Raw genomic sequence first — 14,081 nt, forward strand, 5'->3', positions numbered from 1 at the left:
CCGACTTCTGCAACCACCTATTTAACAAATTACACTCTCGCGGGGGGGGGGAAGCGTACAGCGAGGTTTTAATGAAGACGTATGGCAGTGAGGCACAGAAGGATGAACAGGAAACACCGGCAACGCACAGCCCGTGCCGGCCGGCGAGCTCCCCCGGCAGCGCGCTGGCGCACCAAGGGTTCGTTAATACCTAGGGCTGCAAAAGCTTAATTACAGCAGGCGGTGAGTCTATCCTGCAAACCTCCGAGGCAGCACGCGATGCTGACGCCCGCCGAAGCGGAGGTTTTCTAGCGCAGCCGAGGAGAAGACCCCTCGCTCCGCAGACGGGATGATCAATCATCCGACAGCCGCAACTCCTGCGCCACCGGCTCTCGTAATTTCATACACGCAACTGGTTTAGGAGAGCCAAAACCAAGATGCCAGAACAACTGCTACTAGGGAACAGCAGAACCGAGAATACAAGTTTTAGCAGAGTGCGATTTGTACATGTGACATGTAATCGATTCCTCATGGCCAAAAATCAAGAAACAGAAGAAGCTAATAGACTTAAACGCCGTACTGTTGAAATAAAATAATATTGTGGTTCTGTGGGTTCTAGCACTTTTATTATATATTATGTTTAAAGAAGTCTCTGGCGAATGCTGTTTATGCTAAAAATGTAGCTTTTTTTTTTTCTCTTTTAAACAAACTAAACCAGGAGTCTTCTTTTAGAGAAGGGCAAGGGGAGAGAAAAGAGAAAAAGTCTTGTTTGCGTTAAATCTCCCCTGTGCTCTGTTTGCAATTCAATAGTGCCGTGGGAACCAGGAAATGAAACCAACTAGAGACAAAGAAAAATTAATACTGCCCCATATGTTGTCCAAGCTGAACCGCGTACAATAAAAGCGCGCAGATAGCGCACGTGAGGAAGCGTAACGCAATGGGGCTGATAACAGCCTGTGGGCAGGATCGGAGCCTAAAGTGTTAAATAAATCCCTTTTAAATAATTCAAAGTACTTTAAACAAGAGGAAAACAAATCCCTAAAAGATGTTTATATGGAGTTTTCAATAAGCAGCATCCTCTTCATTCATAATCTGCTATCGAGAGAGAAACTAAAGACAGCTTTTCCAATCAAGTCTAATTCCTAACACCTTAGTCGTTCTGCAGGGACCGGCTCTAATGCCCAAAGCACAGCCCGTGAACAGCGCGAGCCCGCTTTCGGCTGCCGTCGCACGTGGCCGAGAGGAAGCTCCCTACAACCTCATAATTTTGCTCTATTATGTTATTGCAGAAACCGATTTTGCTGAGGCAGCAAAACACGCAGCGAGCGTGGCGGGGAGCCTTGGGAGCCGGTATTCACCTCCGCTCCGCGCCAAGGAATCTGGAATTCACTTGCAGATTGTTCTGCTGCAGTTAATGCCTGTTAACCGCTGTTTCCAAAACCCATGCAGTCATTTTTATTGCATGGGTAAGAGACTCTGTTACAGTTCTTAATTAGAGAATACTTACAGGAAAGCTAGTTCATTGGCAGATTAAGTTTTTGCGCACAAACTAACGAGGCAAGCTCATTTCTTTGCATTTCTCAAGCCACTCGGAGTCTTGAATTTACTATTAATATCAGGCACAACTTTTAGAACAGTCTCAGCTCTCCTCTAAGGATGGTTAAGTCAAAGCCATTAAGTCTTAGATTTCCCCGATTTGCTACTTCCAAAGCTGGCCAAATAGTAACTGTGCTCAAACTCCTCTTAAGCCCTCGGGTTAGAAAAATGAACTTGAAATAGAAGCAAAATTTCGAAGGCCTAAAGGTCATTAAAACCACAGGTAAAGTGCTGTCGAGCCCAGGAGAACCAAAGCAACGACATTACAGCCCTCGCACACTACGTGCGTTTCCCTATCAACTTCTGGCTTTTAAACAAATTTACCCAGCTGGAAATGAATTTGGCCAAGAGTAATTAGCAAGCTCATTTTTATGGAAACCATCCCGTTCCCACCTCAGCGAGGCTCCGTGGGAAGAGAACGGTGGGAAGAAACCTAACTTTCACGGTGCAACCACCGACAAGAGAGCACGTGCGTCAAACCTCTCCTCCTGTCTTTGGGAGGACGAAGGCAGAAACGCCAAACGCCCATAATTCCTTTCAAAAATCCCATAGCAACTTGGAGGGCACAAATTAAACGCCGGTTTCTCACTCCAAAAGCGGTGGGAGAACAACAGATCTGGAAACAGTGGTGGGGCAGCAAAAGGCACGCTTGAACACTGGAAGGAGTTAACGCATTCTCAACTATTCCCCCTTCAAATGGCAAATTCCCCGTGCACTTGGGGCTTGTTTTGGTAGGAAAGCTCATTATTCTCCCAAGAGCTTCAAAGAGAGGAAAAGCCCGCTACACCTTCTCTTCTATCGCTGTTCGTGAGGCTACCCAATACAGTATTAAATGATGGAAACACAACAGACAAGTAAGACAGAGCTTTAGAACTAAAACCCACCAAAATGTTAAAATATTAGTATAGTGCTCTTTTAGCTAAATGGAAGCTGGCTGAAGAACTCTTTAAAAGGAAAATTTTTTACTGAATATTTGCTAGGTTTAAAATTACTGAAAGCCCCTCAGGGCAGCAAGTTAAACGTTTTAAAGCTTTTTTTTTCCCCCCATTCTATTTGTCTACAATCATGAAAAAAAAAATACAGCAGCATCTGGTACCAATTTTACTTCCAGACACACCTCTACCAAAAAATGCTGTTCTTTTGCAATGACACAGAAAGAAAGGGGGAAGGGCAAGGGGAAGCCTTAACTTTGTTGATCCAAGAGTAAAATCCACGATACTTACTGCAGGCCCTGCAAAACAAAAGAAAAACAAAGAGAAAAGTCACTTAATTACCAAGAAAAAAGGTATAATCTGATAAAACAGCACATAGCAGGAAAAAACAAAACACAACACCAGAACATTATAGCAGTTGGCAGTTCAACCCCGGATTGGTGACTTTCCAGATATACTTAGGCGGGAGTCTAAGTATACCTGACCGCACACCAGTGGAGCTTTGCCAGCAAAAGCCCTCGACCTGGAGTTTTATGAGCAAAAAAGTGCGTTTTCACTGCATACCTTATTTGCCTCGCGGCATTAAGAGGAGCTGGAGATTTTGCAAAAGGCAAAGCTTTGCCGCTGGCGTGGCGCAAGGATGCAGCCAGAGCCGAGCTCTGCCCGTGCAGAGGCCACCTGTAACGCACAAACCCCAAACACTGCCTGGTCCCCGTACGTCCCCCGGCCTCAAAACCCGTCGCACACCCCACCGAGCTCTTACGACTACCAAAGTCCCCGGGGACGTGGAAGCAAGGGCAATTAAATCTCTAGGAAAGACCCTATCGTCTTGGATAGGCTTTGGATGCTGGGCAGCAGGACTGATGCCTAAAGCTGCGCTTATGGCAGTAGGGAAAAATTATATATTTACACATATAACAAAACCCAAGAAAGTCTAAAAATCAGGGCCAAAACCAACTACCGACAAGCAGCGCTTGCTGCCCAGAACTGGTCTGCTAATCCACGTGCGCCAACTCGACACGTTCATCTCCGCACACTGTTCCGATCCCGTGGCCGGGCGTGCTGCGGGCACCGATGGGAAAAGAACTCCTCCAAATCGCTCCGGGCCCAGGAGAAGCCTACTTTCTTTAGCGCTAAAACACGTACGAGGCTATTAGCTTGCTTTCCCTTGGTTTAATTTCTCACGAATACAGAAGTCAATGGATCTAAGCCAATTTATTAACTGAGAATCTGACTCAGCATAAACCTGATTTATTCACTCACTCACGCCAAGCTGCCCACAAAGGCCCTTTTGTATAAAAGCAAAAACTAAGCCTCAAATAAGAAGCGGTCAGGAAATTATTTTAATATGGGATTTCAATCATGTACCAATTATAATCTCCTTGGAATTTGTTGCCTTTTTGCCTTTTTTTCAGCTTCTGTTTTCTCCCAACATATGCAGGCAAGTGCTCTTTTAAAATGCTCTCCTCTCGAGTCCGAGAATTGCAGTCGGACGGGTTTCTGTATATGCAATACAGGACAGCCTTCATCAGTGGAGTTGCGCTAATCTTCAGCCACACTGTTGGCAGAATGTGGCGGGATAAATCTTCATTAAGGCATAAGTGTATTTTTTTCCCGCCATAAAAACAACATAACATTCTGGCTTGCTGATTTATTTTTATTTTTAAGACTAGCCACAAGACACTTGTTTCCTATGGAAGAAAGTCAAATATTTTGCGAGCCAGCGATAAACAAAGGAGTCAGCCATGCGCCGAGGGGCTGCCCCCCACCAGCCATCTCTTCGGTGCAGGCGCATTGCACAAGACACGGTCTTTCAGAGAAACTTGCCAAAATTTACCACTAATCTTGACTAGCGAGAATCATTTCGAGAGCTCTAAAGAAAGAATGAAACCAGTTGGAAATTATTATTATAATGAACAGAAGTTGGAAGCGGCCTCTGTGAATTTGAAATACCATAGCAAGTTAACTTGGGGACACATTTCAGAACGAAAAGTAGGGAGACAAAGCAACCTGTAGACCAAAGTCTGTGCACTTGCAACAAATTTGCTACGAACGAGAGAAATACGCCATTCCTCTCCCTGATCTGCAGCATACATTACTGCTATACTGCAATGAGTGAACATCTAAATATCTGAAATCACTAGGGCATATAGATATTTAGAAATGCCTAGAGACTCTACAAATATAAGCAGTTGTGCAAGAGGGAGCTGGAAATAGAAACTCATTAAAAATACATGACCCAGATTTCCCGATCAACTAACATTAATGTTGTTTTATATATCCAAAGACCATGGTAGTATCGTCCTAGGCAGCACACAAACATACTGGGAGATGAGAGCCCTTTCTCTAGACAGGTCACAGTCATTTGTTTGCAAATATTTTTGCAGCTTGGGAATTTTGGGATGAGCTACCATTTCTGTTTAATCTGCACATCATTTATCATCCAAGCTTTCCTGCCATCAAAGAGGAGGACAGGGCTTGGCAGGGAAAGCAAAACCTCTGCAACACCACCCAAGATTATCCCGCGTGCTGAAGTCAGTGGGGGCTTCGCTATCGTCCTTAATGAGCAAGGGACCCAGCCCCAAGGTCGAGACTTGTATATGTGGCCACCTGAAGATGTAAAAACGACAATTAAAAAACCCCATATGTACATGTATACCTGAATATCTATAGGAACATGCACCTAATCCTATCTGTGCTTCAGTGCTGCTGCACACGGGGAATATTCTCTCAGAGCAAAGATGTTTGTTATTGAGAGCAAATATAGGACAGATTAGATTTTTCCTGCAATTCAGTAGAAGCCAGAGAAATCTTCTTTTACTAGGGTATATGTACAACTGATCCTGACAAATACAGTGAGCATTGGAAAATCTCAAATAAATAAAAAGCTCTATATGATTTACCATCCACATGCATGCACGCACACACGTGCTGACTGAGACCAACGGTATAGTTAGTTGTCCACATTCACACGGCTGAGGGCTTTGAAAGTGTGTTAATGGGTAAAGGATGGGATTTAACTAGTTGTAGGGCCAGGAGAGAAATAATGTTTCCCTACAGAGAACTTTCTTTGGTTTTGTCTCTTAAAAGGAGCTTTAGATTCTTCCCCATCCCAAATCAGGGTGTTTCTGTAAACTGAAGGGCTGTACAAAAAAAATTACTTTGAATCAAAACTTGGTTAGAAGTTCAAATTAAAGAAACATTTTTAGTGTAACGTAAATACAGAACAAAAAGTCACGGGGTGGAGAGTGAGGAAGAGAGAAGGCTATTTCATCCCATTTCAACAATTCCAAAACATTTTCCCTACAAGTGATTTTTGAAATGGAAAGTTTTTGGTAAACAAAACGTGTACTTCTGGTAGGAACTGCGGTTTCGCCAAGTCAACATTTTCCATTGTAAAACACTTTGCCAAAAAATCCCCTACCTGAAAGCAGAATTTTGTGCCCCAAACAGCCAACACGGGTCCCTCTCTTCCGAGAGCGCGCGCAGCCCGTACGAGCGGGCGCTACCTCGCCTTGCAACTGCTAGGATCAGACGTCAGCTCTTGCTTCAGTGCAACGAGAGCAGACAGATACCAGGACACTCTGCAGACCTTCCAAATTTTAGGTGCATTTTCTTCCTGGTTGTTCGTAAGAGATCTTGAGTTTTGCACTGATTTTTTCAAACCCGGGGCAAAAGAACCACGCCACTATGAAAGAAGCTGGCACAATTTTCCCACAGTCTGGTTTTAGGCAGAGGCTTTGAGCTGAACTGATATTTAAACAGCCTAAATTCCCAAGCCTGGATCCAATCCATCTGTAGTTCAGGTATGTCTGATGGATCTGGTCTTCACAATCGTAAACGAATCCTCTTAGCCGCAAGTTTGCAAGGGCAGGAATAAGGTTGCTCTTGCAAAAACTACAGGTTTGGGAGGCAGGAGACACCCACGCTGGGGTCTTCAGCAGAGCCGCGACTCCCAGGGCGCCTTCCCTGCCGGCACGGGCCCCCTCCGCTTTGGCGAGTCCGGCTAGCAAGGCCTTTTGGAAGCGTGTGCAACCACGATTGCCCCGTTTCAAAATGGTCTAAATAGTTCAGTTTTGCTAGAGCTGTTTTAAAATGAATCTTTTTATGGCGTGGTGTATTTCTGCGGCAGAGACCGGTTGTCTCAGCATGCTTCAAGGATGATGAATGCTTAGCTTGGAGAAACAGAGCTGTTGGATTAATCTTATGATCTGAATCCATCATAAGGGGGGGAAAAAAAAAAGTGAAATTCAGGCTTGTCTTAAATCAATACAAGGGTGTGACTGAAAAGGGACAGGATAAGCTCTTAAAATTTTTTCTGCTTGTTTATGAGATATACATTGAAAGGTTCAATATGGATCAGAAAAAGTTTTTAATTTCAACAATTGCCAGAAAAAGCGCTCCCTTTGGCAAGCCCGAAATGAGCACCGAGCCCGCTGGCTCCGTAGCGGCATCTGTCCAGGGGCCGCAAGGCTGCAACCACGCCGGGTGCCGGGGATGGATGCTATCACGCTACGCAAACACAGCGTTATTCCCACTTAGCAGCTGCAGCGAAGGAGCGAGGACCTGGTTTATGTGCTGTGAGGGCTCTCCAGCAAATATATAAATACATATTCAAGCTATCTATGAAAACAAACATCTGGCAGCTAGGCCAAAAGCAATACAGGGAGGCAAGTCTGCTCTTCGTGTTTCTTTGTATCCGTAATACAGCGGAACAATTCTCGGGGGCTGCATTACATTAGATATATGAAATGGCTTTGCCCCATCCTGCGTGTTTGCGTGCACACGCGTGTGTTTGCTGCTGCCTTTGCTGAGTTTCAGAGGAAGAAATGGGCTCAAACCTCCACCGCGACTGTTTGGCATATCCATCTGCCCTTCCCAGTTGTATCCCGCTCTCCTCAAATTTCTTCCACAGTTGCAGGGAAGTCCAAAGGGTGTGCATAAGTCATTACCGACGACCGATAATTAATTCTTCATAACACTTCTTGCTTTCCTGCTGGTCCTGCCCCAATTCCCTGGCAGCTTTTTGCTTCTTAAGAGGAGGGATGCTCCGTGCTTACCGTGGGGAAGAAACTCAGATGAACATAACGTGGCAGCAAACCTCCCAAAGCCGGGTCGGAAATGCCCCGGCCGATGACAGCATTGCTCCAACGCTCGTGCGTCAATGCAAGAGCAAACGCTGCTTTCCAGAGCTGCCAGCACAGACCAGCACGAACGAAGGGCAAGGCAAATGCTCAAACTCAGCGCTGTGAGAGCTGGAGCTACCTCGAAAGCTTTCGAATGGGTCACGCAGGAGCCAATTCCACTAGCACAACTTCTATGGAAATGGGGGTGAAGGAGGGACTGGGATCCATCACACCGGCTGGTCACTGTCCCCGCGAGCCCAGCGTCCGCCCTCGGCTGTGAATAAGCCCCGATGCTTCAGGAGGTATCAAAAACACCTCGGAAAACGCGTGTTGCACCGGGAAACGCCATCAGTGGAAGATGGAAAGGAAATGCCTGCCTGCCTTCCCCGGCAATCGCTTTACGGCCCGTAGCAGGAAGACGTCCCCACCGCCGCGGAGACGTCCCCGCTGCCGCGCGCTCCGGCCGACACCGGGATGCTCAGGCCAGCGGTCGGAGAGGCTGCGCCCAGGCGGCAACCTCCCGGCGTGCCCCAGAAACCTGCCTGTATCCGAGGGGCAGCAAATAGCCGTCTCCTTGTTAAGCAAAAATCTATGCTTCCCCATTAATTTACTCCAAATTAAAGAGCCTAAAGAGATGAAAAACTCTTGAATTTCACCTCTCGTTTTCTAATCTATAAAGTTGTTGCAAACTCCACGTGGCTTTCTATATCCTTTTTTGCTCCGACCCCCAGATATCAAGCCAAGGGGCGTATTATTAAACCAAGCAGCTCAAACGACAGTTCATGGGGAGGCTGGTGCGTGTACGACCGAGAGAGCCCCGAGCAGGACTAACGACCACGATTCGGTTATCCCCGATGCCGAAAGGCGGACGGAAGCTATTGCGCTGCCGGGACAAACGCAGCCTGGTTATCTGCCGGGTGCGCGTCCCACGGCCCCCCCCGGGCAGACAAGGCTTACCGGGTTCTCCGCGCCGTCCCGGCTTCCCGCGCCTCCCTGGCGGGCCTGCGGAAAGCAGAAACAGCAGTTAGTCACCCGCCGGACGCAAGCATCGCCGGCCACCACCCAAACCTCCTCGCGTGGTCCCTCCTCCTCCTCCTCCCTTCAGGACTATCCAAAATAGTAGACTGCAAGCGCCCATTTTAAATAGCATGTTACTGCAAAATGCACCGAATTCGGGGGAAAAACACCACCCTTATCCGTTGCATACAGCACCTCAAGGGAACAACGCTATTCTTTTTCACCCTTTCATTTTAAATAAGAACGATCATTGCCTCTTTTACAAGGTTGCGTGCCACTAAGGCCTTTTGGATTCCCTCTCCCCGTTAAAAAGCAGGGCTCAGAAACCGAGTCAAGCCGTGAAACAGGCTTTTTGAACTCACTGGTGTTGTCCGTGTAGTAGAGGGAACCGTGTACAATACTGGTGCCCACCGTGCCCTCAAACACTCACATTCTGGAAAAGCACTTTGCAGAATCTACATGTGAACTTGTATCCTGCAGCGGAGCACGTGACGGTACTCATCTATGCACGATACAAGTGGCAGTCACAGTTTTTCCAAATCGCAATATTTAAAGCATCAAAAGGAGGAACAGAAACCTTTTGTTACCAATCAGCACCCGGGTCGGAAGAAGTTTCTGCATAGAGTGATAAAACACCCTAGATCCGATCACACATTTACTATTTCAGGCCCAGGTTTCAGATATAAAAATATTTGCTTTTCTTCCTCGTATAGGTAATGACAGCTAAATGATCAACCTGACAAATTTTAAGTGACAAAATACCCTTAACCAAGGAAGAAACCTGCACTCGATACAGGCGGGAACACGCACGCACCGTACTGCTCCAGCACCAGTCGGGCATCCAGACTTCTGACCAAGCCATAACATCTTGTACTTCTGTGCTGTTAACTAACCTTTTGCAATCTCTCCGCTGGAATAAAGCCTTCCTGCCTGCGAGCTGGCAGCTTCCACGCTTGGTGGAACACATGCATTGCCAGCTGGGGACACAAAGCTGGGTTTTGCAGCCAATTTGGCCAGTTTTGGAGGAGCATTAGCTGAGTGACAGCAGTGTTCACGGTGGGAAAACAAGAGCAAACGTTTCATGTGGGAAACTCCGCTGCTCCCTCTCCTTTCAGTTGCTTTTTTAGTTTTAAGGGAAGGGGACAATAAACAGAGATGATTAAATATTTTTGCACTCCTATCAAGATTACCCCTCCTGTATAAACATTTCTGGGTCTGAATGCGCGATCCTGCCCCTGGCCACAGCCTAGAGTTCTTCTCTTTAATGTTATAGTAAACTTTGCAGCAATCCCTCTTCTCAGGCCAGGCGCACATCTTCAGCGTACACCACAGGCTCTCCCATGCTGGTTAGGAGACCAACATGCCCTTCGGCATCAAACGTCAGGAACTGCAATTCCCGCTGGGCCACCCTTGCTACAGGGAGGGGAATTTCCAGCAGGAGGGTAAGATGGGCAACCCAGGACAACGTTGCCATGAACGTCCAACCTGTGCAAGGACTTGGTAGAAAGCACCTTTTGGAGCTCCCTAAGCAGCTGGGTCTCATCTTTCTAAAGGATGGAAAAGCCCATTTTCACCCCAGCCACGGGAACCAGACTGAGCGCTGCTCTACGTAGACAGATTGCAAAGACCTGCTGAGCTCACCATCATGAAGTATTGCTGCCTACACCGCTTCCGCTGGCTTGATCACAAGCTACGAGCTTTGCTGAAAAATAATCATCCCAAGCGTGTATTTTCAGCGTGGCTAATTCGCACGCCTTGGCATTGGCACGCGCCAACCTCCCCATCAACACTGACGCTCCCACCTCTGGGCAAAGAGCCCGGGATTCCTCAACGTGCTTCAACCTTCACATACGCCGGTCCCTCCTGAGCCACGCGGGAGGACTGCTTCGAAACATGGCTCTCGCTCAACCCTTTGCCGTCTTTGATAGCCTCCTCCCACGCGTGTTTAATCTAGCACTAGTCGTTAACTATTGTACTTTACTTGTTCTGCTAGCAGCAATCAGGAAAACCACAGGGTTTCTAGTCGAGTGGGACGTGTCCTAATGAAGCTGTAGGAGAGGGAGGCCAAGTTTTTAACAAATGACTAATGAGCCTGGTGTCTACGCTTTTAGGCAATTTAGAGGAAGTCAAGCTGGACCCAGGGCTCTCCTCACGCTCGAGCTCTCCAGCGGCACTGACAGCATCTCCAGTTAACTTGTTTCCACAGATTTTTGTAAAGAAAACTCTTTGTTCCCCAATGAGAACACACTTTCATGGACTGAAACATTATACGCATTTTCTGTCCCAGCCTGAATAGCTCATTTCTGCTCAGAAACCTCTGAGCTGACAATCTGAGAAACCTCCAAGAAACCAAAGATTGTTAAAAAAACATCCCCCCGTCAACATTAATTTTAAAGGGATTTCCTAACGCTTAGCCCAAAAAGGGAAAAATTGACTATTGCCTACATCTTTTAATCATCTCTTCATTTTCCAGAAGGAAATGCCCTAAGATGCGTGTAACACAAAATTACAAATACGGCATGCTTGTGGGAACCACGAGACAAATCAAAGTCGAGGGCAAAAACAAACAAACAAAAAAAACCCTGATCTGTTTTACTTGCCTTTTTTTAACCTGAAAACAATTTGATGAAACAGGTAGATTTGGGAAAGCAGAAGAAGTGTACTTTGGAAGCAACATATAGAGCCCTACTGCCTTTCAATAGTCAACTATGGAAAGGTCTCAGAGGAGAGAAAACTTCAGCAGGGATTCAAAGGAAGAACACACCCAGCACCCAGGTTAGGCAATAGTTTCAAGCTAGCTGCAATCCTGCTATGCGCACGGGGGAAGGAGAACCGGTGTGCTAGAGGCGAGACCAGCGCACGGCAGCACAGCAGCAGCTCGGGAGTCACGAGCGTGGGCTGCCACCTCGTCTCACGCAGAGGCGACCACATCAAGCCCACAGCCTGCACGACTGGAAATGATTATTTTGGCGATTTCTGGACTGCACCGAGGGGTTGGTTTTGGAAGCTCAGCACACCCCTGTGGGAATCAAAGCAGGCGAAGCAGCGGTGGACAACGTCCACAACAGCCCCGTGAGAAGAGCAGCTCCCATGGGGGCCGGGGACACGGTGCTGGCCACCGACGCTCTCCACAGCCCGTCCCGAGCATCACCAGCTTTCACGCGATGACGAGAGACTACTACACCTCGTGGGACAGATGCAGCTAGCAGGGCTGGGCATGAAGCTCACGCCTATTACGCCTCTCACTTCAACCTTCTTTAGAAGACCACAAAGAAAATTAAGGAGGACCGCAAATTTGTTTGAAGATAAATGTTAACTATAAGCTGTTACCTAATGACTCCATCTCCTAGGATCTTGCAGTTTGATGCTTGTTCGGTATAATTAAGATTTATGCTGCATTAGTGTCATTTGGGTAAAAGCTTAGCCTTTTCTCCTGACCATATCAGCTCTGCTCTATCAGGACTGGGAGTTCATTATTTACATTTTTATGAAAGACGGTTTTGGGAAGGAGAATAAATACAAAGCATAAAACAGTCTATTTTTAAACAACTTGTCACTTCCAAGCTAAACAGCCTTAATCCAGGGCATAATACGCAATTTCTGACAACGCTATAAGCTTCCCAGTGAGATGATAGATTCAGTAATGCAAAGACAAAGGAAGAGCACGAGAAATGTTGCTGTTTGGAAACGTTACGAGGAAGAGCTGGTAGGTGCAACTACAGAGTAGCTACTCAGGACCAAGGAGAAAGCTTACAGCAAATAGACTGCACAGACTTAGCTGTTCTCCTGGAAGTGGCTACTTATGTCGTCTAATGAGGGCTTGTAAATGAGATATTAAAATCGACATTATAGTTCACATAATATATCATGAAGTGCCAAAACCAAGTACCTCTCCATAGTGCAGTAAGTTATCCCTATCTGAACTAATTTACCCAAGAGAACTGCAAATCAGGCCACACAGCACCAGCTCTGCTCAGTGAGCTTCGTAATCCCATCAGTACCAGAAAAACAGGCCCATTGCACCACACGCAGTTATTTTCTTTTTTCACCCCATTTAATTGAATCAAACCTGGTCCTTGACCCACATTCCCAGACTTGCGAGGCCGTATCGCCGGCTCCTCTCATTCGTACTTTAGGAGCAAATTGCCGCCTGCCTTACTGTTGGGCATAACAAGGGAGATCGGTGTTCATCCAAAATAAAGCGAGTCTAAGCGCCAGCAAGAAAAGGCACCTGCCACCGCAGCCCAGATGCAGGCAAAGCCTCACTGGGGTGCGCGGGAGCTCAGTTACCGCAGGAACTGCGGTACTAGGACCCTAACATCGCAAATCAACTCACCCAAAGTGACTACAGACAGCGGGGCTAATTCTTCTTCCTCCACAAAAGCTTTCTTAAAAATCATAGTCCAAAGACTGACCTGTATTTGAGGTGACTTTGCACGAGCTCTGTGTTGCAATTAATAGATATGTATTTACAATGACTAATTAGCAAATCAAGACTGTGCTATGTTTTAAGCGTCACCCCAGCAGAGGACATTTTTACCCAAGAACCTTTGGCACCAGGCTCACGCTAGCTTTTCCTTTACACTCCTCCAACGCGCCACCCGTTGCCACCGAGAACATATGAACAGAAATAATCATAAAACCGTGCCCATCTCTTTCTTTGGGCCTCTCTTACCACCTCGCAAGGTGGGTTTGCGGCGCCTGACATCCAGGTGAGCAGCATGGGGCAGATGCCCCACAGGATATCCCATGACAAATACTCCTCCTTCCCGGGCTGGTGTCCTCCCATGTGCACTTGTACCTAACCCGTGCTCTAATGTGGGATTAAGTCTTACACCATTTCGAAGGATCAACCCACTCACACGCTTGGATTTTTTTTGTTTTATTTTGTTTCTTTTCTGGGAGCTTGAAGAGGTTTAGATTCTTTTTCCCTTCCTCCCTTTTGGCATTTTTCAAGCTGTGTTCATTAATCAGTGCTTTTTAGGCTAAAAATGACTCATCCAGAAAAACAGCCTGAACAAATTGGTTGGTTCAGCCACTCTCAGAAAAGCATGTTTTTTTTCCTATGGCTTTACTGACAAGGAGGGTGAATTTTGCAGCGTGCAGCGGTAGGAACTGCAGCTCCGTCCTCGCCGGCCGTTCCAGCACAAAGGCCAATTTACTCTCTGGTTCCCGGGGGAAGAGGTTTATGGTTCGCGGACAGAAGTCAGAGCCTGAGCTGCTTGCTCAGCTGATACTCATCAGGTATTCGAGTCAGGCAGCAGAGCCTGAGACCACAGATCTAAGATTAAACAGTTTTGGGTCACGTTTTGCGTGAACCTTTTTGGCTTTGGATTCCAACGGGCCCAAAGATTCAAAGCAAATACCAGAGGCAGATTGGAAACATGCAGCACCTACGGTCTACAGAAGTTTTCCAAACAAAACAAACAAA

At 46.8% G+C, this 14,081-nt stretch overlaps 1 protein-coding gene across 1 annotated transcript in view; it reads right to left on the reverse strand.

Moving 5' to 3' along the window:
• The window catches only part of COL23A1 (collagen type XXIII alpha 1 chain), a 189,709-nt gene that overhangs the window by 43,366 nt on the left and 132,262 nt on the right, over positions 1-14,081 (reverse strand). The window contains exons 4-5 of the mRNA XM_026063540.1: positions 8,591-8,635; positions 2,799-2,806 (exon numbers count right to left, since the gene is read on the reverse strand). Of these exons, the coding sequence (XP_025919325.1) occupies positions 2,799-2,806; positions 8,591-8,635 (53 nt within the window). The remainder of the gene's footprint in view (positions 1-2,798; positions 2,807-8,590; positions 8,636-14,081) is intronic.

This window comes from Apteryx rowi, unplaced genomic scaffold (assembly GCF_003343035.1).
Source record: "Apteryx rowi isolate R43461 unplaced genomic scaffold, aptRow1 scaffold_2, whole genome shotgun sequence".
In the NCBI taxonomy this organism is placed as follows: Eukaryota; Metazoa; Chordata; class Aves; order Apterygiformes; family Apterygidae; genus Apteryx; species Apteryx rowi.